General features: G+C 38.9%; 1 protein-coding gene across 2 annotated transcripts in view; it reads left to right on the top strand.

Annotated features, from left to right (window-relative positions):
- Positions 1–24,372, top strand: part of larp7 (La ribonucleoprotein 7, transcriptional regulator) — a 52,128-nt gene that overhangs the window by 18,107 nt on the left and 9,649 nt on the right. For both annotated transcript variants that reach the window (XM_059964923.1, XM_059964924.1), the window contains exons 5-13: positions 22–186; positions 671–779; positions 859–1,212; positions 1,291–1,429; positions 6,926–7,080; positions 16,353–16,477; positions 18,597–18,756; positions 22,195–22,286; positions 22,442–22,490. In XM_059964923.1, coding sequence (XP_059820906.1) covers positions 22–186; positions 671–779; positions 859–1,212; positions 1,291–1,429; positions 6,926–7,080; positions 16,353–16,477; positions 18,597–18,756; positions 22,195–22,286; positions 22,442–22,490 — 1,348 coding nt within the window. The remainder of the gene's footprint in view (positions 1–21; positions 187–670; positions 780–858; positions 1,213–1,290; positions 1,430–6,925; positions 7,081–16,352; positions 16,478–18,596; positions 18,757–22,194; positions 22,287–22,441; positions 22,491–24,372) is intronic.

The following is a 24,372-nucleotide window of genomic DNA, read 5'->3' on the forward strand; positions in this document are numbered from 1 at the left end:
ACTCATGTTATTTGCTTTTAGGAGTTGCTACCTAAGAATGTTACTCACGGCTGGATAGAGCGTGTATTCAATAAATGTGGAAAAGTAGTCTACATCAGCATTCCTCGTTACAAAACAAGTGGTGACCCTAAAGGATTTGCATTTGTTGAATTCGAAACTCTGCCTGGAGCCCAGAAAGCCATTGAGGTAATAGGAAATACATTGTTGCCTTTTATTCTTCCTATTATTGCTCATAGGAAAACAGGACAAGGTAATTATGTATGGAGATTTACAGAATATTTTTGGAATCCGGTATCCAATGTGGAAGAATTACCCAATTTAGGCAAAAGCCTAAATTATCTTTATGATCTTATCTTTTGTGTAGTTAAAAGGGTTTGATGAGAACTTGTCTGGAAGGATCAAATTTAGGATGCTGTTAGCAATGGGACTAGCACATACAATGGTCTTCCTTGATGCTGATCCTATTCCGCCTTCATTTCCTTATGATCCTGCCCTCCCAGTACTACAGAAGTCCCTGATCAAACACTATCCCAGCAATCCCAATTTAACCTTTAGAACAAAACACAAGTCACACAAGAACATGCATAATATACAAAATGAAGTAGCTGAATTTTTAAAAAGGAAACACGAAAGATTCTTGTAAAAATTTATTGTAAATTTATTTCCAAAGTTATTGAACAATCCTCCAGAAGATGCACCGCGAAAGCCTGGTGTTTTTCCCAAAACAGTCAAGAACAAACCAGTTCCTGGTCTTAACTCCAGTGACAACAACCAGCCAGGTAAAGACTTCATTTGTCCAATTATGTACACTTCTAAACATTAATACATTTAAGTACAATTTGTATTAACAATTTGTAGAAGAGAAGAAACAATTTGTAGAAGAGAAGAAAAAAAAGAAAAAGAAAAAATCTCGAAAGGCGGAATGTTGCAAGTCAACCGCAGAAGCGACAGACCAATCCCATAAACATGCTGAGGCCTCTGAAAAAGTGAGAGGGAACCGAATTGTGTCTGACTGCTCTGAAACTGATGTGCCAGATCTTTGCAAGCCTAGACCAAAAGGTGAAATGCGTAAACGAGAAAAAATTGAAGAGACAAGTCGGAGAAAGCGAAAGAGAAGTAGTCCTGAAAAAGCGGAAGAACTATCCTCTGCAAAAGTGAGGAGAGTCACTAGCAGAGAAAAAGAAAAGACAGACAGTGAGAAGGACATCAAAGGTCAGTACATTTCAAATCAGTAATTTCAAATTACACTTGCTTAAAATGGTTTTAATTTTCATTTTAATTCTATAAAAGATGCTTCAACTGAAGATGAGCATGGTTCAGGTGACAAGAAAGATGAATCTATGTCAAAAAGCAAAAGAAAACGGAAGAAAAAGCACAAAGATAGACACAAGGTGGAAGAGGAGGTTATACCTCTGAGAGTATTATCCAAGTAAGTGATCTACACATATGCAGATTTAGCAACTGGAACAATGTAAAGGTACAGCCGGGAAATGGCAAGTCTGTAAATTTAAAACACCAATATGAAGCACTTACTTGTAAGGTATACAGCAAGTTTTCCATGCTGGTGCTTCAAAACTACAAAACAAGAGTAGTTTCCTTAAGTATTGTGCCGTGGTATTGTGTAGCAAAGATCTCAACAAAAGAGCACTTACTTCACAGAGTCAGCAAGTTCTCAAGTGTTAAGAGGCCCCACCTCACAATTACTTCCACTGGAGAATGTCTTTTGTAAGACAGAACACAATTTTGCACTAGTTGTGCAACAGAATTCACATACAGCAAGTTCTCAAGAGGCTCCACCACACATCATAACACTGAACATAATAAGGGTGGAAATAACATTTCTTGCTTCTGTGTTCAGGTATAAACTGTTGCAGTGTGTGTCGTGAAATCCTAACATAAAAGCACTTACTTCAGCAAATGGTAACAGCAAGTGCCCTTAATGTCAGGAGTGCTCGTCACATCTGAGTCCAGAACCTGACATTAATTCTAAAGAGCAGATCTGTACAGTAGAAATCCCAACATGAGAGCACTTACTTGAAACGAAACAGCAAGCACTCACATGTTAAGGTTCTAAAGCAAGTTCTCCTGCTTCATGTTGCCTGGCTGAAAATGCACTATACTTCCAGGGCAAATAAATAGACCAGACAATAGGTTTTGTAGCAGAAATTCTAATATGATAAGCACTTAATCTTAGAATGCACAGAAAATGCTCACATATTAGGATCTCTAAAAACAAGTTGGATCATCCTGCAATGGTAAAACTAGCCTACAACCTACAGCAATTTACATGCCATTGTTCCAGAACAGAAAAATGGAAAGACTTAAGTGTTAACTAAGCCTGATAACAACAACTGTGGTGCAAAAATGCTATTGCATAAACCTGTCCAAATCTAATCTGTAGGCTAGAAATTCCAACATGTGAGTACTTACTAATGTGACTTGGACAGCAAGCTTCACTTGTTGGAGTAACTAGCAACAGTGTACTGCATAAATGGCTGGGTTAACAGGGACTCCTTCATTTCAATATTTTAAAATCACAAGAAACCAATACTGGACAGTAAATCACCATTGCTGAAGTGCAATACCAGTTAAAGAAGACAGCATTGCACGATTGCAGTGGTGTTCACTGCAGCTTTTCCTTCGAGTAAAATTTCTCAGCACGATTCTTCAATTTAAATGCTTTTTTCTGTAGTATCACCACTTTCCATATTTTAACAAACAAGTTTCCATGTTTCCCCCCCAATGCAGTACATTTAGTATATCATTAAGGTTAACAGTTTAATTTTAACTTTATAGCAGCTGTCCAAAAGTTCAGAAATCACATCTGTAGAAAGTCGAGTATTAAATATCCACTGCTACTTCAACATAAAAGCACTTACTTGGAGTTTATCACAGAAAGGCTTCTAAGTTGACGTAACAGGAATCATTTCTCATTAAACACTAATGTCCAGGAAAAAAGCTGCATATCCCAGGTTAATACCACTGACTTAGATGACATAAAAGCTGCTGCCACAAAACAACAAACTTCACATCATCTAAATTAGTGATAATATTCCGATCTTGAGGTTACACAAGTACCACACACAAGGAGTTTTTACCAAAGAATACTCTTCCTGTTACGATATCCTTCTTCCATTTCTTCCATCCTGCCTCTTCCACAACTAAATGATTCCCCCTGCTTGTCAATGCCTGATATTTATATTTCTTGCAGGTAAAGTGATTTTAATGAGCTACCTTTTCTAAAGGGGCTGGACATTTGAATTTCTATTGTTTGGTCAATGTATCTAGACCTGTTTGTCTCAGTAGGTGGTGCCGGCATGTTAACAAGCTATAAATGGCAGCATATGGGGCCATCAGCAGTAGACTGGTTCTTAATTCAGTATCTGCTTTTGTTTAATGGCATTAAGATAGTCTGCACAATGACACATTAGCACACAATTTTTTTACTAGACAATGTGGCTGCATTGATTATTGTTCTGAATATTTGCAGTTAACTGTTAAAACCCAGTATCTCTTTTATCATTGAAGATTCTCTTCATGGGCAAACAAATAGTTTAAAATGAAATCAGTTTTAGGGTGAAGAGCACGTAAAATTACAGATACTGGAATTTGTGGCAGTTTGCTGGTGTCTGTGCCATAAACTTCTATGACTCGTATTTTAATTTCACAAAATAATCAATATAGTAAATAAAGTTTAGCAATGGATGAAGATTACCACAAATGCTCAAGTTTATAGCATCATACATCTATCCAGTCTTCAGTTAGTTTTTTGTTTAGATCAGTAGGCAGATGAAGAGTTTGTGAGACCCACCAATGGTCTCATATAATATATAGCTTATTCTGCACTAATCATTGATTTCCCACACATAGAGAGACGACCTATTTTTCACTGTGTGGATTGAAGTAATTAGATGCTACCCTGCAATTTTCTATGCAGAAGTAGAATTAGATCATTTTTTTGGCATATGGTATGGACACCCATGCTTTAAGTTTCTATGACTGAGAATTCTGACTGCTAATAACTGAGAATTCTCAGTTAGCAATCCTATCAATTTAATAAAAATCTACTGAAGATTTTGCAGATGTGTTTTCTCAGAATAACTTTTGCTTATCCATGTGTAATAATGCATCTAATGAAAGAGAGGTGAAGTAACAGCTGTTTTATTCCTCTGTAATTCTGGGAAACATTTGGATGATTGAATTAACTTTGGATAGGGTGCCTTGAGGTTAAGTTCAGAAGTTGCATGAGTAATCTGTGTAAGGCCAATACGTAGAATATTCAAAAGTTAGAAATGCATAAGAGGTATAGATTATTGCCAACACTTTCTTGTCCAATGTTTTAAATTCAAAAATAAACAGTACTTGTAAAACATACACAAGAAAATACATGACATCTATACATGACATCTATACATTTATAGTGTAATTCAATCTATACATTGTTAGTGTTATTGGTTCTGTGCACTTTTAGTGTTCGCACATTCTGTGCACAAAGCACTTTTGCCACTCTTGTGGTCAGCTGGGATGATACTGACTTTTGTGTTTGAGAGGTTTCTACACAATGCTTAGACTTTTTATGTCTAGTGGTGGAAGAACAACAATTCTTGTGGAAACTGACGAGTCTTTCACCATGTCGATAGTTTTCCAATATCTCTTGATACAGGGTCTAACCTCAGATGTTGATTATCTCATTTCCTCCATAAATGTAGTTTGACCTGTTGAGTTCCTTTAATAGTTTGTTCGTTGGAATTGGTTTATTATTGTCACATATATCGTAGATACAGATCAAAGTCTAATTTACTGACAGATAACTTCCAGCGTACAACACTCCTTCAGTGGATAGATCATGAAACCATATATTTTACTTCTTTTTATGCCTTATACGTCTGCTTTTCACCTTGACTGTGATTCTGGAACTGTGATTTGCAATTTGGATATTGCTTGGGTGTTTCCACACCCTTCAGTCTCCAAGAGGATTCCAGGAGGCAGAGGCAGCATGCATGAACCTTGTGGCAAGAAGATTGTGGGGTGGGGTGCGAGCTGATTAAAGTGACAAGGGAGATAGAAGCATCAGTGTCAATGCAGAAAGTGAGTGCCTCCTGTCTTTTGAACGCTGGTGTGATTGTTCTGCTGCCAGAGAGGGGAGATTTCTCTTCGATTGCTGGTGGGATCACTCTGCTGCCAGACAGGGCAAGCCCTGGCACTGTTACCCAGGTTCTCTGCATTTGGATATGGACTTTTTTTCAGTCTTATAATTTTTTACATTTCGTGTTTTTTTTTCCCCTGATCTTTCTTATTTTTTGTGTGCGGGGGAGGGAGATTTTGGGGTCAATATGCCTGTTCCATTTTTGTTTCTGATTGTGCAGCCATACTTTTTTTCTCTTGGTTCTGTGGCTATCTGGAGTAGAAGAATTTCACAGTTGTATACTTTGATTATAAATAAAGTTGTGACCCTTTGCATAAGTGCGTTTATTCCCTGGTGGAATGGAAAAACTTCCCTGCATCAGCCTCACAGGTAAATTGCATCATATAAGCAGCATTCACAAGATAAACATAAACTAAACACAATATTTTACATCAAAGCTCAATTAGAACAGAGCAAAACAAAACAAAGTCAATTTCAGTTCAAAGTGACCATAGTGTTACAAAACTGTAGACTGGGATTTTGCTGGTTGGTTCAAGAACCAAATGGCTGAAGGGAAATAGCTGTTCTTGAACCTGGTGGTGTGTGACTTCAGGCCAGATGGTAGCTGTGAAAACATGACATAGCCAGATGGAGGTGATCTTTGATAATAGACATTGCCTCTTGAGATGCTACCAGTTGTGTGGAGGGATGTGTCATGATGTATTGGGCAGAGTCCACTTTTCTCTGTAGCGCTGTGGATCAAAGAGTCTTCTTACAGTGAATGTGTACAGAAATTTACCTGCTGATCTGTGCACAAGATCACACAAACAACAATCTGATGACAAGGACATAATAAACTGTAGGTAATTATTAAGTCCGGGATAAATATTGACCAGAATATAGGAAATAGTTAGTCTTCCCTTCTTCAAAATAGTGCTTTGAATTTTACAGCAATTTTGGAAGAATAGATGGGTCCTCAGTTTACATAATAGAATCAATTAAATGCTGCATCCAACAGGACGCACAAGCAATCAATGTGCAAAGTACAACAAACTGTAAGTAGAGAAGAAATAAAATAATAAACAAGCAATAAATATCGTACATGAGATGAAGAGTCTTGAAAGTGAATCCATAGGTGTAGGAACCACTCAATGATGGCAAGTGAAGTTATCGCCCTGGTTCAAGAGCAAGGTGGTCGAGGAATAATAATAACTGTTCCTGAACCAGCTGGTGGGATTCCTGAAGCTTTTATTCCTTCTTCTTGATGACAGAAGTGAGAAGAGAGCTGGTTGGTGGGGTTTTCCTGATAATGGATGCCAGTTTTGTGTTTCATGTGGATGTGCTCAGTGGTGGGGAGGGTCAGTCAACAATATCTGCTCTTTAACATGGATATCAGATCTTCTGTCTTGAAATCCTATTTTTCCCCAAGCAGCAGAGGCAAGATCAGAACTTGGCCAACTTTGCTTTCTTCTTTTCCCTCAAATTTACTTTTGAGTTTAGGACAAAAGGTAACCTTCCTGTTTTTGAGTTCTTTACAAGTCTTTGCTTGTGATCTCTTTAATATTCTAATTATCAGCAAGAACAAGCAGTTCTCTGATACTGCATCAAGTACTTTGCTAGTTTTCTGACCTACTTACTAAATGACATAACTACTTGAAAATGATTGTTATGAATATGTTCTTAAAAAATGCCACTCAGAGTTATTGTTAGAAAACTTATAAGGAAATCTATATGTGACAATTTATCTACCTTTTTTAAAAAAAATTATTCATTTGATTATCCATGTAATTGTTTTTCCAGGAAAGACTGGATGGATTTAAAGCACGAATACTTGGCACTGCAGAAGTCCAGTATGTCCAACTTGAAGAAAACAATGTTAGAAATCAAACAGAAAAATGACAGTGAGGGAATTGAGGAGACTGACAAAACCAAACAGGAATGTCTAAATGCCAAAGGTTAGTTTTTTTTCACATTCAGTGCTTAAACACAGACATAGCAGTCTTTGATCATGTATATAATAGTTCCCTTGCACTTTCTTTTATTTTATTCCTCCAAAACACAAATAATCTTTCTGCTGCTTTGTGTAATTTGGCCATGTACCTGGGGAAATGATGATAGGAGATGAAAGGATCCCTAAATGTCTGTAGAAGACCAGATAGTAGCGGGTGGGAGTTATTCTAGCTTGAAGTCTGTGACTAGTGGCGTTATGCAGTAATCTGTACTGTGACCACAAGTGGGTGAAAATGTAGATAGGTGTGTTAGCAAGTTTATCTGTACTTATTTTCAAATAATAAATACATTGCTGGTAGTGTGGATAGTGTAGGAGACTGACAAAGGATACGGTGGGATACAGATCAGTTGCAGATATGAGCTGGAGAAATGGCACATGCAGTTTAACCCACTCAAATATGAAGGGTTGCGCCTTGAAACAGTGTACTGTTATTGGCAAGCCTCTTAACAGTGTAATGAGCAGAGAGATCTTAAGGTCCAAGTTTGTAGCTCCCTGAAACTGCTGAGGTGTCTTGGCCCGAAACGTCAACTGTTTATTCTTTTCCATAGATGCTGCCTGCCATGCAAGAGTTCCTCCAGCATTTTGTGTGCTTTGCTTTGCATTTCCAGTTTCTGCAGATCTTCTCCTGATAATAAAATCCTAGTTAGGCTTCATATGGAATAGTACATTCAGTTCTAGGTGCCCAATTATCTTTGGAGAAGATTGAGAAGGAATTAACAAAGGTGCTGTATGGATTTGCGGGCAATGTTATAAAGAGATGTTGGACAAACTTAGGTTGTGTTCTCTGGAGCAGCAGAGGCTGAGGGGAAATGTAATCGTGGTTATAAGATTATGTGAGAGAGAGAGAGAGGGGGAGAGGGGGAGAGAGAGAAAAAACAAACAAAACAATAGAAAGAGAAAGAAGCCGTTGGTTTCCCAGGCTTGAGATGCATTTAAGGTGAGGTGGTAAATTTATAGAATACATACAAGGCCAGTTTTTCTTTCACAAAGAATGATGAATGCCTGGAATGTGCTGCCTGGGATGGTGGTGGAAGCAAATGTGATAGGGGTGTCTTAGAGGCTCTCACATACGCAAATGAAAGTGCAGGGAATAGAAGGATTATAAACATAGTCTAGACACAAATAGATTAGTTGGACATTTGATTACTTATTTAATGAGCTTGACATGATTAATGCATGATTTAAAATGCTAGTGTGCAGTTACATTAAATAAGTAAAAGCCAATAGATTACTAGAGGAATTAAATGCTTAAACCAGGGAGGGCATGTATCAGACCTTGGTGATACTGCATTTGGTATTGGGTCTCTATTCAAGAAATGATGTCACAACATAACTTTCTTACTGTGATGCAGAATGAAACTGTGTTTCCTGCTTGCTTCCAGCAGAGCAAATGCATAAGTCCTATGCCCCTTCCATTTTTACTTGTAGCATTGTAACTTCCTTTATTCATATGCATCAAGATCTGCTTTAGTAATTACTGTCGTTATTTGGCTACCAATACGTTTTTAGTGGGTGGGGGAAAGCAAAGTATCTGGTGGAATATAGGGAGAAATACAAATAATCCACAGATCACAGGAGCTCTGAGGCACAGTTAGTATGCACTGAAGGGAACACTTGCAAAACTGAAAGCTAGAATGCTGAACCTGTTGACTCACCTGCCCTCGGCCACGTGATCCACCGACTATGATAATTGATAACATTGGACTTCATTCACAGCGCCAGCCGGCCCAGCAGTGGGGATTACTGACCTTCAGACGCAGGGGAGCCCCGCCTGGACTTTGAGGAATGGACCTGATCTATTCTTCAATGCGTGGAAGTAGGGTCTGAATATTTTTGAGGTTCATAGATCATTGATGATCAAGGAATTTTAAAAGTTAAAAGAGGAAGTGTGTTGCTGAGGTTACAGTCAGAGCAGCCTATTGACTATTGCCTAATTATTTTAATGAAAGTTGGATTGGCAACACATGACAATCTGATATGATCTAATGTCCATTAGTATTGACAAATTCCAGTAGTTGAAGGTTAATTTGAGTATTTGCAACTGTATCCCAAGAATGGGATTCCATTTGCAGATGCACAAAGCTTGGGAGACAATAAGATGTATTGTCTATTATGATCTAAAATTGTACCTATAGATAAGATATATTTTAACATATCAGTTCTGATATTACAAGTTTGTTTTTAGATATTTCCTGCCATGGAAGATTATGTTGGAATGCAAATTTCAAATTCGTAAATCAATCCCAGTGCAACTAATAGGCAGCACAGTGGTTTAGTAGATAGCATTGGTGCAAAATTGTTCCGAATGATCTGAGTTGGATTCTAGTCTTGAGGGTGGATTTTGCATGTTCTTATGAGCTTGTGCTTTTCCCCTGGGTGCTGCAATTTCCTCCCATATCTCAAAGACATGTTGGTTGGTTCCTTGGCTACTTAAGAGGATCATTGTGGAGTTGGTGGGCATAAAAGAGAGGATAGATTACTAGATAGAAAATGGAATGCAATCTGAGACCGTCTTTAGAATGTACAAGGGAACTGGAGAATCTGGAGGAAACTCGTGCAATCACAGACAGAACGTACAATGATACAGCAGAGGGAATTGAGTCCCAATATGTGTCCCTACAAAGTGATTGCGATAACCACTGGTCCACTGTGCTGCCCCAAATTTAATAAAACAAAGAAATCAATCAGATTTTTTTCCCTTGGGCAGCAAAGAATAATAATTTGCGTATGTTTAAACTGTCTATGGTCTTTACCACAAGCAAACAGGTCTGAGCAATTTCAACTGCAACAGCTTGACTGTAATAATTCAAACTAATTTAAAGGTGTGAGGAATGTGAAGTTGTTGCCATTATCTCTCCACAGACTGCCAGAGGTGGTAACTGCATTTGTGATTGTAATGCAATTTAAAATGGCCATCATTGATGAGATTACAGACATCTAAACATTTCAGAATTGATAACTTCTGGAAATTTGCTCAATATTAAACTTATCGAGTTCATCATCTTATACTTGCTGGCAACTCAATATTTGGGAACACTTTGAAGCTAAAGAAATACTGATATTACATTTGTGATGCCCATATTTACAAACCTCATTGTGTTTTAGCAGGATAAAGCAGGCTTTTTCTAGCTAATTCTGCTAAATATAAAAACTAGTAATATGTAGGGCCCTAAAATTTCAGACCCAAGACGTCCTTTTTCATCTTTTCCTGCCACTGTTGTTCATTGACTTGCATTCTCTGTGTTTCCCCATAAAATCTCCATTCTGCCCTGGCTCAGTTAAACAGATAGAAAGTGGGTTGGGCACCAAAACCATCCCACTGTACGTTGCTCCAGTGAACATTTTTTTAACATGTTCATTTAGGATGATGTAGGCTTTACGTGCTGAGCTAGCACTTAATTGCTCACCCTTATTTGCCCTTGAAGGGGGTGGTGATCTGCCCTCCTCGACCATTACGGTGCTTGAGGTGTGCGTATACACAATATGCACAACTTGCTGGAGGAACTGTGGAAAACCATTGGAGAAAGGGAAGGAGGAGGTGCGGGTGTTTGGGGGGTGAGGTAAGAAGCCAGAGTAGAATGGAAGGAGAGCGAATGGGGAAGTGTTTTTTTTACCAGATGGAGAAATCGATGTTTGTGCCATCAGGTTAGAGGCTACCTAGCCTATGCGGCAATGCTCCTGCACCCTGAGAGTGGCTTCATCAAAGCAAAAGTGGCCATGGACCGACATGTTGAAATGGCAATGGGGGAGGAATTAAAATGATTGGCCACCGGGAATTAGCACTCAAAACAGTCCCCCAGGTTGAACCAAATGTGGAGAAGGCTGTTCCGTAAACTTTAGGTGTGCATGCATCTTCAGTACGCCACAAACATGAGAGGCATAAGTTCGAGATACAATGCCAGCCCGCTAATGAAGATTTAAATGAGTACAATAGCAAAGTAAATATCATTTTGTTGACATCACTATTTCTGGATGCTTGTCTCTATTGAACCTCCTTGCGTTCCATTTTAAGATGGGATCATTTTAAACTCAGCAATGATGTCCATGCTTAGATAATGTCTTGAAACCACAGGAGTCCTCAAAGTAAAGCCAGCTAATCATAGAGTAATGCTGCATGGAAACAAGTCTTCTTTCAAAACTCATCCATCATGACCACAGTGCCTGCTTTTGCTAGTCCCATTTGCTAGTGTTTGCCTCATATTATTTTGAACCTTTCCTATTCATATACTATCCAATGTCCTACAAATATTATTGTACCTGCCTCAACTATTGCCCCTAGCAGTTCTTTTTTTTGAGTTTGAAAATTTCCAGTTTATTATTTTTGGGTTCCAGATCTTGAAAAAAAATCTATTTATGTAATAAATTCATTTTGACAGCACTGTCTTTACATTCAGGGACTTGTCCCCTGATAATGATATGGATTTCTCAAAGCAAGTTCGAGGCTCTGTTTAAGTGAACATAGAACAGTACAGCACAATACAGGCCCTTTGGCCCATGATGCTGTGCCAACCTGTTATCCTTCACCATAAGACCTTAAGATATAGAGGCAGAATTAGGCAATTTGGCCATTTGAGTCTTCTGCACCATTCCATCATGGCTGATCCATTTTCCCTCTCAGCCCAAATCTCCTGCCTTCTCCTTGCATCACTTTATGCTTGACTAATCAAGAACCTATCAACCTCAGCCTTAAATAAACCCAATCACCTGAATTCTGCAGGTTTACCACTCTCTGGCTAAAGAAATTTCTCCTAATCTCTGTTCTAAATGGACATCCCTCTAATCTGAGTCTCTGTCCTCTGGTCTTAGACTCCCCCAGAATAGAAAGCATTCTCAACATATCTGCCTTACAACATTCAATAGATTCCAATGAGGTATCCCCTCATTCTTCTGAATTCCAGTGGGTGAAACACAGAGCCATCAAGCACTCTTATATGATGAGCCTTTCAATCTCGGAATCAGTTTCATGAACCACCTTTGAACCCGCCCCTAGCAGTTCTAAAAATTCAGCAACCTCAATATGAAGGTTGCCTCTCACATCCCTTTAAACTTTATCTCTCACACCTTAAACCCATGCCCTCCTCTAGTTTTTGGTTCCCTTTTCCCTGGGAAAACCACTGTGTGCATTCACTTTCTCTGTGCCCCTCAAGATTTTATACTTCTCAGTAAGGTCTTTCAAATGCTGATTCCCTAGGCGTCATGGGTAAAAAAAAACTGGGAATGTTTTGTATGAAGCAAATGAATCAAGTTTTACATTCAGAAAAACAAGTTAATTACACTGAATTTTGATAGTTTGATTCTTTTTTGAGGAAGTTGCGTAAGCAGACTTTGGCTTGGTGAATTTAAATAAGAAATTTGTTCCCACTCCCAATTTAAAGACCCATACATACATTCCCTTTAGTTCCTTAGCTTTCTTGTTTGAGCTTCACTGGTTTTATCCAGAAAAAAAGTAGTATTCTGGGTCTACTCTCTAAAGTTTTAAGATATTTTGATAATTCATTTTTTTTTTGAAATTCTAATTTGAAGTTCAGCTTGTCTTGTGCCTGTGTTGCCAACTTTTATTTTGTCTCTTGTTTACCATCTCAACTATTTCAAAGCAAAATCCCCAGTAAAATATGTACACCTGTCATTTAAAACTTAAACACTCTCCTTTGTTAGGTGAAATAGAACTCTCTACAAGCAGAAAAGATTTGTAATTAAGTAGCCTTTGAATCACCTGCCAGATATCAACGAAACCTGTATTTTGTTCAGTAAGTTAAATTAACTCGGATGAGGTTATCTTTTCAACTCTGAAGTTATCTTGATTTAAACTAAACAAGATCACAGTCAGATTTGAAATCTTTTTATCAAAGTTTGTTTTGTATTAGAGAAATGTGTCTGTCATTCAGTTGTGCACAATGGGAGGTTGTTTGGATGGTGCTTTTGTTAACTAGAGGGTTAATTTGAACATTCTTTCCTGTCCTGTTCTTAGTAGCCGCCATAATTAAGTTTGGAGAGCTAAGCACCTCCAAATGATAGATCCGTGTATACAAAAAGGTACAAGCTAACTTCATGGTGTTCTTGGGATGATTTTAAACAGACACATGACATAATTTGATAATGGATGTGAGACAGTCATTGTCCCCGTCGAGTCTGAAGGCAGGCTGATGGTCAACTCTCCCCTGACTTGTGTGCTTGTAGAACTCTTGGCCAAATCTATAAGCAAGAACAAGGACATAAAAGGGGTGACTTTGCCAAGCAGTGAAGGCACACATGTCAAAACATCCCTGTTGACGTCACCATCTTCTGCTCACCACCAGGTTGCAGACTGATCAGCACCTGCAACCAGTCTGAATTGGCATTGCTAGCCAGAGCAATCGAGAGAGGGCGAGACCATGCTCTTTGGCAACTGACCCAACCAGTCCAATGTCCCCTTCTCCATCAGATCTGACTACCTAAAGGTATTGGGGTCAGAGTGGCTGAGGCATGTAACAACATTAGGAAGGTTAAACAAAAATTGCGTCAGTGGAAATGGTGTTTTGTGTCAAATACTAGGAAGAACCTGATAATCTGGTGCAGTATGCTTTCAGGGCTGCTGTACTTGATGCTGGGGCATCCTGTTCCTTGCTTTTCTGTCTTGGTAGCCACCCATGATATTTTCTAGTTTATCTGGAGGACCACAATGAGACAACTGGTGGGTCACGATGCAAAGGTTGACAGAATGGAGGGAGAAATGTACTCAATGGAGCCTTCATTTGTGTTTATGTGAGGCTATATCAAGTGGTGGGTAGATCCAAAGTACTTGGGTACCAGATTTTACTACATGCTAAGATTCTGTCTTTCTCTGCTGTTGTAAAAGATGTACCTGGTCCTGTTAACTGTGCAACATCCCAGTTAGCAGATTTTACCACATGACCTGTCCTTTATGCAAAAGTTCTTCCAAGTGAACACTTTTGACCACAAGCTCAATTTTTCAACTAATGAAAGCCAACACTCTATCAACTGGTGTGGCAACTTTGAAGAATCTATCAAAATGTTTTTTCACATTGCTAAGAATTCTGTCATTAACCATGTACTCTGCCTTTCCATGCCTACCTTTCTGAATAAGCCTATCATAGGGAAACTTGTTGAATGCCTTACTAAAACTATATATACTATATCCACCAAACTACCTTCATCTACTTGTTTTATTACTTCCTCAAAAATGTCAGACAGGCTCGTGAGGTGTGACTTGCCCTGACTGACGTATGTTGTGAAATTTGTTGTTTCCGGTGGAAGTACATTACAATACATATTAATTAAACAATAAATTGCAAATATATATTAAAATGAAATGTAATAAGTACTGCAAAAAGAGGAGAGGGTGTAAAAAATTTTATTTAGTGTTCGTAGCTTCATTATCCATTCAAAAATCTGATGGCAGGGAGTAAAAAGCTGTTTCGGAATTCTTGAGTGTGTTTCTTTAGGCTCCTGTACCATTCCCTGATAGTATCAATCAGAAGAGGGCATATCCTGGTGGGTGATGGGGGTCCTTAATGATGGATGCCACCTTTTTGAGGCATCATCTTTTGAAGATGTGCTGAATGCTGGTAAGGCTAGTGCCCGTGATGAATTTCTGCAGTTTTATTCCGATCCTTTCCAGTGGGTGATGAAACCAGTTACCTGCATTTACAGAATCTACTGTGGTTATTGTAAGACTGGTGTTAATGAGGTATTGTTGATCCTCATGGGCCAGAGAGCTCAATTGCATGCTGCTTTGTCTATAACTGAGGCTACGTCCACACTACACCAGATAAATCCGTAACCAAAGCTTTTTCTCTTCATTTTTACCCTTCGTCCACCCTAATACGGCGTTTTTGTCCCCCAAAACCAGAGTTTTTCAGAAATGCTCTCCAAAGTGTGTATTCTTGAAAATGCCGGATTGGCCGGAGCAGTGTGGACGAGGTAACTGGAGACTTCTGAAAACACTATTTCATTGTTTTCTTGAACGCAGCCTAACAATTTCAGAACTGAAGGCAACGAGACTGATGCCAGAAGAGTTAGAAATGTACTCACCAAATACTTTGACCCATAACTTACTGAATAAATATACTCACTTTGCCCTGTTTTCTGTCCTTGCTTGTATGAAGGTAGTTTACCTATTTATGCAAGTATTTCTCTGATAATAGATGTGTAACAGCCTAATGTACCATTGTATGGAAGTACAAGATAACACTGATGCAGACATGTTTTATACACTTAACAAGGTGCTTTATTAATGCAACAGAGTTAGTCAGTTTTTCAATGTTCGTCGTCAGCCGGGTCAATCTGTCCGTGAACTCCCTATCGGTTGCCTCCGTAAGCTCTAGTATTTGTTTTTTTTTACTTTTAAGTTCTGCGCAAGAGCCAACAGCTGTCTGTCGTTTTAAGTTTTTCTAGTCTGTAACTACACAAACGCGCACTTTCACACCGAGATTCGACGCCAAGCATGTCACTTGTTTTCGGTAGATGTGTCCTGCTTATGCACAGTAGGAGGAGATGCACCGAAATCTCCGTTTCAATGTGGAAAGAGGTATTTTTAAAAACGCGGTGTGGACGCGTATCGTTTTTATGCAAAACCGGATAGTTTTGAAAACGCCGGTCTAGTGTGGATGTAGCCTGAGATCACTTCCAAAATATTTCTAGATGGGGATTAAGAGCAGTTTCATAAACAAAGGAGATGCTGGAAATCTAAGCAACACACACAAAATGCTGGAGGAACTCAGCAGGTCAGGGTATGTCTACATGGAATTGACTGAACAGTTGATGTTTTGCACCAAGGCCCTTCATCAGGACAATATATCTAGATATCATCAAGTACAGTACATCTGGTTATGTTCATGATCCAGGTCCTTTATGGTATACTAGCAGGTATACTCACTCATTATACCTGAGCATCCATTTGATCAACTGTTGCCCAGGATCAAACGTGAAAACCCTGTGTTACATGGCTCTGCTAATCACTTGAAAAGTTCTGTGGGATTCTGGAGAGCATTCAAGGGTAATCTTCAGAGTTTGCAAAATTTGCATTCTCTGAGTCTAATTATCTGGAAGAGTTAGTGAATTAGCATGCAAATAGTTTTGCAAAACAAAAGACTTTGAAATTGTGCTGGGATGTAAAGAAGGGGTTGGGTTGATAGATTTCTTTGAATGTGTTACTGTAAAGTAATTGAATTTCAAAGCTATTGACGAAGACCACATTATTCTTTTCTCCTACTATAGCAAAGGTTAACGATGAAGGAACCTGTCCCTCTGTGAAGGTTAACACCCTGGGGCCACAGTTTGTGAGTGGAGTCATTGTGAAGATCACCAGTACTGAACCCCTGCTGGGCAGGAAACAGATCAAGGTATATGTGTGCCCTTGAGGTGGACTTTCTTTGATCCAATTCTTGGGACAGCCTTTTGTCTTATAACATTTGTAAGTGTTGTTTCTATGATACTTTGTAGATCTTTAATCTATTTCTACCCTTTAAGTAAAAATGAATTTTCGCCTCTTTTTCCATACTACATTAACATCTGATAAAAACAAAAGCTTGATAGCTTTTCATGAACTGCCCTTTTATTTCTCCCTCAGAAAATCTGAATGCATCTTGTGCACACCATGCTGATGACTTTATAAAAATAATTATTCATCTTTGAGGTTGACTCATTTAGGTCAACCATCCTTACAGTCAGAGAAAATTTATGACATTGAAGACATTTATTCAGCTCATGGTGTCTGTGTTGGAACCCATAGAAATCTAATTACTGATCATAGAAGACAAATCAAACAAATTGATTTTGAATGAATGTAAGCTATAAGAAGATATTCATAATTCCTAAGAGCAAATTCAAAAAATGAAGCATCTTGACCCAAAATGTTAACTGTCTAGGTCACTGCATAGATTCTGTCTGACTTGCTGAGGTCCTATGACATTTTGAGAATTAGGTAAAGGCTAGTATTTCTGTCATTCAGCTATATCATGACTAAACTTCTACCTTGGGGCCATTTTCTTGCATACTTCCCATAACCAAAGGTCATGGGTTAAAACTAAAATGTGAATAGTTCAAGGAGAACATGAGGGGAAACTTCTTCACATAGAAGGCCATGAAGAATGTGGAACAAGCTTGCCAGCACAAGTGGTACAAGCAAGCTGGAATTCATTATTTAAGGGAAGTTTGGATAGCTACATGAATGGTAGGGGTATGGAGAGCTATGGTCCCTGTACAGGTCAATGGGAATAGTCAGTTTAAATTGTTTGGCACGGACTAGATGGGCCAAGGAGCCTGTTTCTGTGCTGTACTTTTCTGTGACTCTAGATTGTGATTCCCTTAATGTCTAGAGATCTATCCATGTCTGTTTTGAATGAAGTCAGTAACTCAGTAGCTGTCTGGGATAGTGAATACCAAAGATTTCATCTGAGTGATTTATCTGCATCAGGCCATTAGACTGACTTCTGGGTCTAGACCCTTCAGCTGGGAAAACAGGCTCCCTGCACTGACCTTAGAATTTAATTTCATTGAGAGAGCAAAACTGAAAGGAGGGTGCTTTGTGAAATATGAACTCTGTTTGCATTATTGAACTGCTGAGTGTTTTCAGCACTTTGATTTAATTCCATTCAGGTGGCACAGCGGTGCCTCGCAGTTCCAGCGAACAGGATTCAATCCTGAGCTGTGGTGCTGCCTATGTGGAGCTTGCACAATCATCTTGTGACTGCACAGGTTTTCTCCAAGCGCTCCAGTCTTCACACCCTTCCTAAAGGCATATGAGTCGCTACGGTAATTGGCCATTGTTATTGATAGGAATGTGAGGAGAATAAACTGGGATTAGTGCAAATGGTTGGCATCTGTTCAGTGTCTGAAGGGTCTTTTTCCATGATTCCTAGCTGAAGTGATGAGTGCCTGATTTGGTACTGAGGTTTGTTTAATCCCTGCTTTATGCAATCACAGTCAATTTTACCAATGGCAGGAATGGCAATATTATAACAAGTATATTCTTTCAATACTGATTTCTGTCCACTGTTCTGAAAGTTCACATATATAATTGCTGTTGGAGGACAAAATTGAGCTGAGAAGGCTTTTCCTTCAACATGTTTCCTTATAAAATAGGCATTTAAGAAACAGTACTATGCATCATAGTCATCAAAATTAAGAATATGTTAATCTTGGATATCAGCATGAGAGTCGCTGAGAAATATTACATGACCATTTGATGAGATATTCCAGTAGTAATGTGGATTCTTGAAGAATAAAATAAAGAAAACTGAAAAAAGCAATGGAACTAGCAGGGAGAAAATGCTATATAAAAAAAAATGTTGCAGGAACTCAGCAGGTTATGCATCGTCTATAGAAATGAATAAACAGTCAATATTTGGGACCGATATCGGTCTTCAGGACTAACTGCGGTTGTCTTTCAGTTCATAAGTGAATGTGGACTTTGGAAGCTGCTTTGACTTCTCTCTAATGCAGTGTTTTTTTTACGTGAAGGATGCTTTGATGAAGTTGTCTGAAGTTTTGTATGTGGACCTCCTTGAAGGTGATACCGAGGGACATGCTCGGTTTAAAACTCCTGCAGATGCCCAATCTGTAATGAAAGCACATCGAGAAATACAGAGTAAATACAACTGGAAACTTGAACTTCTCTCAGGTCAGGTTCAATAACTTAAATATTTTTGTGTTTATAGTTAATGCAGAATTTTTGTGGGCTATTGCAGTTTCAAATATATGTTAATGAAGTCATGAATTAACAATAAAAAGGTGCTTGCCGTAAGGTGAGCAGTAGATAAGAGTAAAGGTGGATGCTGAATGATGTGGTTCATTCCCCAGCAGTGTTAGCTGACTACTGATAGGTTAGAGTGGAAGCTATGCATCTCCCCCAATATAAATAAGAGTTTGTGTTGCCTGCAAAAGGACAGCCAGATAAAGACTTGAGTAGCAGTCAACCCTGTTTTCTGTAGCATATGATCTCTGGCAAGCCAGCTACATCACAAATACCACAGAACCCTTGGGATGTTTGAGTAGTAAACAGATTAAATTCCAAAACTAGATAAGCTCTTACTTCTATCTATAGATGTGCATGCAGTTCATTGGTGTTTAATGTTTTGCTGAGAAGGGTTACATTGAAAATGCTAAACATTTAGAGTGTCTAATGAGAAAAGTATTTAATTTTCTCCAAGTTATTATTTATTATTTTAAAATCAGCCTTAAGCATTATAAAAATTATCTACAAAAGAATAAACATGGTGCAAAGCTCTTTAGAATTAGAATCAGACTTAATATCACTGGCGTATGCCAACAAAATTTGTTTTGTGACAGCAGTACAATATAATACAGAATTCTTAAAAAACTATAAATTGCAATAAGAAATATATACTATATACTTTTGAGATTGGACTACCATATAGGGTATGTATATGTGTATATGTAAAGTGTATGCGTGCACACACACACTAAGCAAGTAATACAAAAAAAGAGGGAAAATACTGATTCAAAGTACATGGATTCATTGTCCATTCAGAAAACCGGTGACTGGGTTGAAGAAGTTGTTTCTAAAATGTTCAGTGTGTCTTCAGGCTCTTGCACCACTTTGTTGATGGTAGTAATGAGAAGAGGGCATGTCTTGGGTGATGGTGGTCCTTAATGATAGATGCCGCCTTTTTGTGGCATTGGCGTTTGAAGATATCTTCAGTGCCAGGGAGGCTAGTGGCCAAAATGGATCTGGCTGTTTGGAACCTCCTGCAGCATTTTTTTTAGTGCTGTTCAGTAGTCCCTCCATAGCATAAAGTAATGCAACCAATTAGAATGTTCTCCACAGTATATTTGTAGAAATTTTCCAGTGTCCTTTGTGACTTCTGAAATCTCCTGCTTCTAATGAAATATCACCACTGTTGTACCCTGTTTCTAATTGCATCAGTATATTGAGCCCAGGATAGATCTTCAGAGATGTTTACACCCTAGAATTAAACTGTTCATCCTTTCCACTGCTGATCTTTTGATGAGGATTTGTATGTGAACCTTAAACTTTCCCTTGCTGAAGTCCACAATCAATTCTTTGGTCTTACTGATTGATATATTGAGTGCAAGGTTGTTGTTGCGACACCACTCAACCAGCTGAACTATCTCACTCCTGTACGCCACCTCATCACCATCTGAAATTCTGCCAACAATAGTTGTGCCATTGGCCATTTTATAGATGGCTTTGGAGCTGTCCCTGGCCACACAGTCATGGACGTGGAGATAGTAGAGGAGTCGGCTAAGCATGCATGTTTGAGGTGCACCGGTGTTGAAGAGATGTTATTTCTAATCTGCACTGACTGTGGTCTCCCAATGAGGAAGTTGAGGATCTAGATGCGAAAGGAGGTACAGAGGTCCTAGTGTAGAGCTTTTTGATTAGTACTGAGGGCTTGATGGTGTTGAATGCTGAGCTATAATCAATAAATAGCAGCCAGATGTAGGTATTGCTATTGGCCAGATGGTCGAAGGCTGAGTGGAGAGCCAGTGAGATTGCACCTGCTGTCTTACCCCTCTCTTCTGCTCACCTACGCATCATCTCCCTCTGCTGCCCATCCTCTTTCCCTTACTTCCCTGGCCCACTCTCCTCTTCTATCAGATTCTTTCTTCTTCAGCCCTTGCCTCTTCCACCAGTCACCTCTCAACTTCTCACTTCATCCCACCCACCAAGTTACCCCTCACCTGGTCACCTGCCACTTATACTCCTCCTGCTCCCCCCCCCCCCCCCATCCCCTAAGTCTGGCTTCTTCCCCATTTTTTCCAGTCCTGATGAAGGATTCCAGCCTGAGGCATCTGCTTATTGTCTTCTATAGATGCTGCTTCCTCGCAGTTCATCACAGCAGACGTGAGTGCCACTGGGCAATAGTTGTTGAGGCAGCTCACCCTGCTCTTCTTGGACACTGGCATAATTGTCGCCTGTTTGAAGCAGGCTGGAACCTCTTGTCCGCATCATTGAGAGATTGAAGATGCCCTTGAACACTCCTGCCAGTTGGTTGTCACAGGATTTCAGAGTCCTACCAGGTACATCTTTGGGGCCTGAAATCTAGAGAGGGTTCACCCTCTTCTGACATCAGTCTCAGAGACAGAGGTGACAGGATCACCAGATGCTGCAGGGATTCGTACAAGTGTACTTTTATTCTCCCTTTCACAAGCACAAAGGGAGGCATTGAGCTCATCTGGGAATGAAGCATCACAGCCATTCATGATTTTAGGTATTGCTTTATAGGAAGTAATGGACTGTAAACCCAACATATAGAGTAACAGAGAGGTCTTGGAGTACATGTTGGCAGATCCATAAATTTGGCAAGATAGGAAGATCTATCATTGCAGGCATGGGTTGTAAGTGCAGGAAAGTTGTGATACAATGTAAATTCCTTCTCAGACAGTTCCTCAAATCAAGGAGAAATTGCTTTCAGTCCTGGTTTATGGGTTCTGAGATTGTGCATGAGACAAGTGTGGGAAATTCTGATTCTGCCACACAGATGAGGCAGAGGGTAGTTAGTGAACCAATGCATGGATGTTCACGGGTTAAGTTCTATATAGGATTCTAGTTGCCATTTTATGGGGAGATATGACAACATGAATACAGGGGAGTTACAAGCAGGTTGCCAGGGCTAGAAATGTGATTTATTGAAAAAAGTTTGATTATGTTAGAATTTTAATTTGGATATTTTTTTTTATGAAACACCTCTACAGGGAGAACTAATGTACATCAACAGAGAGGTTGGCGACTAAAGTGTGGATTTAAATTAATTAACAAGGAGTTGAGGAAATTTCTTTCTCATCCACAGAATAGTCAGAGTGAAGGGCTAATTACATGAAATCCAAATCTTACTTAAAGCTTGGATGTGCACTTGAAGAATCTGCAAGGCTACAAATTGAGGGCTAGGAAGTACAAGGAAGCCCCCAAAAGCACATGTTTTGTTGACGTGGCCACAGCGGTCTGACTGGTTTCATTCTGTGCAACAAATTTCTCGGGTGTTAGCACAGAAATGCTCCACAAGGCAGAAGTCAATTTAAGTTGTGACTCTATTATTATTAGATTCTGAAATGTTTGCTTTCTTTTTGTCAACAGGTGATGGTGAGCAGCGTTATTGGCAGAAGATCTTAGTAGATAGGCAAGCAAAATTAAACCGACCACGGGACAAAAAGCGGGGTACTGAGAAGGTACTTTACATGATTGTATTTGATACGCTGGGTACATTCAGAAAGCGTTGGCAGCTTTATGAATGCAAAGTTCTGATTTTAAGTATTTTTCCTTTTTGTTACAACAAGCTTGGAAATGTGAATACGTTTTTAACAAAAACCTTTTTGTATTGCAGTTAATTGGCAAGGCTGAAAAGATTATCGTGGCCAAGACGCACAAAGCTGGCAAGCACATACTTTTTTCTGAAGAAGACTAGGAATGTCAGACCAAAATATCTTCTTTCTTTTGAAAGGATATTTTCTACTTCCAAAAAAATTAAATTTTATACTGTGTATTAATACTATTTACAGTATTCCAAAAGATGTTCAGTTATACTTTTAAGAAATGCAGCAATACGTTAGCAATATATAGATTGTACAAATTTGAACTTACAGTATTTTCATTATTGCTGTAATCCCACAATTTAAAATCTACAAATCATTTTCCATAATGTTGCTGTGATATTTAAGTTAGATTAATCCTGAAGGACGGTTAGATAATGTTTTAGACATATGATCCCAGTAGTTTCTGAATTTTGCTTTGAGAAATAGAACCTAGGGTAAATAAGATACAGATTTTGATCTGTTTTTAAAAGTCAAAAATATGTTTTGCATTTTGTCAAGGCAGATTTACAGATTTGGAAGTGGATTGGGAAGAGATGTACAGAATGTATTTGTTTTTTGAGTCGGAATCACTGACCATCAGTGTAAAAACTCCAAAGATTTGCTGTTTTAAACTTTATTAATTGGTATGTTGTGCAAAGTAACAATTAGGAAATCAAGTTTAGGACCTAACCTGTACAATATCTGAAATGACGTGGGTTGCACTCCTTTTTGCAACATCTCACTTCTTTGAAAATACACCTATGTAGTTGTGTGATTGTACAGTCCAGAGTGATCTCTTCAATAGTTGATAACTCACTAATACTCATTCGCTGTTTTCCTGTGAAAAACAGCTGAAGATGAAGACACTGAAGACTCAAAGTTGGATGCAAGCATACAAATTGCACCTGTTAAAGGGAGAGTAAAAAGACTCATTTCATATTTGCATTCTGTTGGCTGAGCATAAACCCCAACTGCTGGAGTCTTCATGTCAGGTGATGGCATGGATTCAGAATGGGAGCGTTTTGATCTGCAACCTCATCAGATGCTCACTTCTCACATTTTTGTTGAATAATGTGTCTGAATATAAGCATAATTCTATTAAAATTTGCATTCCTAGAATTACTCCTTTTGTGCTCTCTTTGAAAAGGCCTAATCTTTTGAGGCAGTTCTGTTGCCTGTAAATTTAGGGTTTAATTTCAATTGTTCAGTGGAGAAGTACCTAACTAGCTAATTACTTACAGTGCCTGTATAGTATTCTTCCCCCAATCTTTTGAACACATAAATGAGTATTGCAAACAGGGATTTTGATCAATTTAACTGGAAAATTTTATTTGTGAATCACTTATTCCTTTTTTCCAGAGTGGAGCCCAAAAAACAGGGAAAATTGTAAAGAATGAAAAACCAAAAATTCAAAAACTGAGTTGTCAGCAGTTTAAAAAGTATTCATCCCCCCCCCCCCCCCCCCCACCACGCCTTTGCTCAGTAATTAGTTGAAACATCTCTCGCAGCTATTACAGCCAGTAGCCTTTTTGGTTAAGTTTCTATTAGCTTTGCACAACATGAATGAATGATTTTTTAAAAAGTCTTACATCTGCCCCACAATGTGAGGGGGTAAAAATTTTTGCGTTATGACTCCGTAATGTACAGACATGAATTTAAAAGTGTAATGGCTTATAGAAAGAAGCTGTCCTATAGTCCGTTGGTCCTGGCTTTAATGCTGCAGTACCCTTTGCCAGATGGAAGCAGCTGAAACAGTTTATAATTGGGGTGACTGGTGTCCCCGATGATCTTCCAGGCATTCTTTATGCACCTGCTGCTGTAAATGTTCTCAGTGGAGGGAAGTTCACATCCACAGATGCATTGGCCTGTCCGTACCACTCTCTGCATTGCCCAGTGTTCAAGGCTGGTGCAGTTCCCATACCAGGCGGTGATACAGGCAGTCAGAATGCTCTCAATGGTGCCC

The sequence above is a fragment of the Hypanus sabinus genome, chromosome 3 (assembly GCF_030144855.1).
Source record: "Hypanus sabinus isolate sHypSab1 chromosome 3, sHypSab1.hap1, whole genome shotgun sequence".
Taxonomy (NCBI): domain Eukaryota; kingdom Metazoa; phylum Chordata; class Chondrichthyes; order Myliobatiformes; family Dasyatidae; genus Hypanus; species Hypanus sabinus.